The sequence below is a fragment of the Bison bison genome, unplaced genomic scaffold (genome assembly GCF_000754665.1).
Source record: "Bison bison bison isolate TAMUID 2011002044 unplaced genomic scaffold, Bison_UMD1.0 scf7180017864213, whole genome shotgun sequence".
Taxonomy (NCBI): Eukaryota; Metazoa; Chordata; class Mammalia; order Artiodactyla; family Bovidae; genus Bison; species Bison bison.
In genome coordinates, this window is record NW_011494785.1 from 3,838,458 (window position 1) to 3,839,316 (window position 859).

Sequence of the window (859 nt, forward strand, 5' to 3'; positions counted from 1 at the left end):
GGGAGGCCAGTCCCAGCAGCTGGGAATTAGTCTTGTAACATTTCATACTTCTCTGGCTGTTTCTAAACTAGGTGTCAATTCACAACAGGCTTCAGGTGTCCCCACACAGCTCCGGGCCGGGGGCCGAGAGGGGAGCGCCGTTGCCAGACCTGCAGCCTAGCCCCTCGAGGGAGCAGCCCCCACCGCCGCCGCCACCGCCGCCGCCCACGCCCCCCGGGACCCTGGTGCAGTGCCAGCAGATAGTCAAGGTCATTGTCCTGGACAAGCCCTGCCTGGCCCGCATGGAGCCCCTCCTGAGCCAGGCCCTCTCCTGCTATGCCCCAGCCTCCTCCGACTCCTGCGGCTCCGCGCCCCTGGGCGGCCCAGGCTCCCCACTCAAGGTGGTCCACCGGCCCCCGCTGCCCCCACCCCCACCCCCCTACAACCACCCACACCAGTTCTGCCCGCCTGGCTCCCTGCTGCACCAACGTCGCTGCTCCAGTGGCTCCAGGAGCCTGGTGTAGACACGCCCGCCCCCCATGCTGCTGTCGCAGAGGGAGGGGGCAACGCCAGGGCCCCCACTGCCCCTCCGCCCGCTGCTCCCCACGCCCGGCACGCCACGTTCCTGGTCACCCATTGCTGTCATTTTGGAGAGAGCATTCCCATCCCTGGCACCTGGTTTGCTCAGCCCAAGCTTCCGTTCCTCAGTTGAGCAGCCCTCCCCTCCAATCTGCCGGCCTCCCTGGCTCCCTGGGGCCCCACCCAGCCCTGCACAGCTAGGCCTCTTCTACCCTGACCACCCCTCCAGCCGCTTGGACCAGGGATTGAGGGCGACAGGAGCTGAGGGCCTAACCAGCTTCCTGGGCCAGGTCTGCCAGGC

At 67.8% G+C, this 859-nt stretch overlaps 1 protein-coding gene across 1 annotated transcript in view; it reads left to right on the top strand.

Annotated features, from left to right (window-relative positions):
• IQSEC3 (IQ motif and Sec7 domain 3) overlaps positions 1-503 on the top strand; it is a 31,631-nt gene extending 31,128 nt beyond the window's left edge. The window contains exon 14 of the mRNA XM_010845211.1: positions 72-503. Within this exon, the coding sequence (XP_010843513.1) occupies positions 72-503 (432 nt within the window). The remainder of the gene's footprint in view (positions 1-71) is intronic.
• Positions 504-859: the final 356 nt, after the last annotated feature.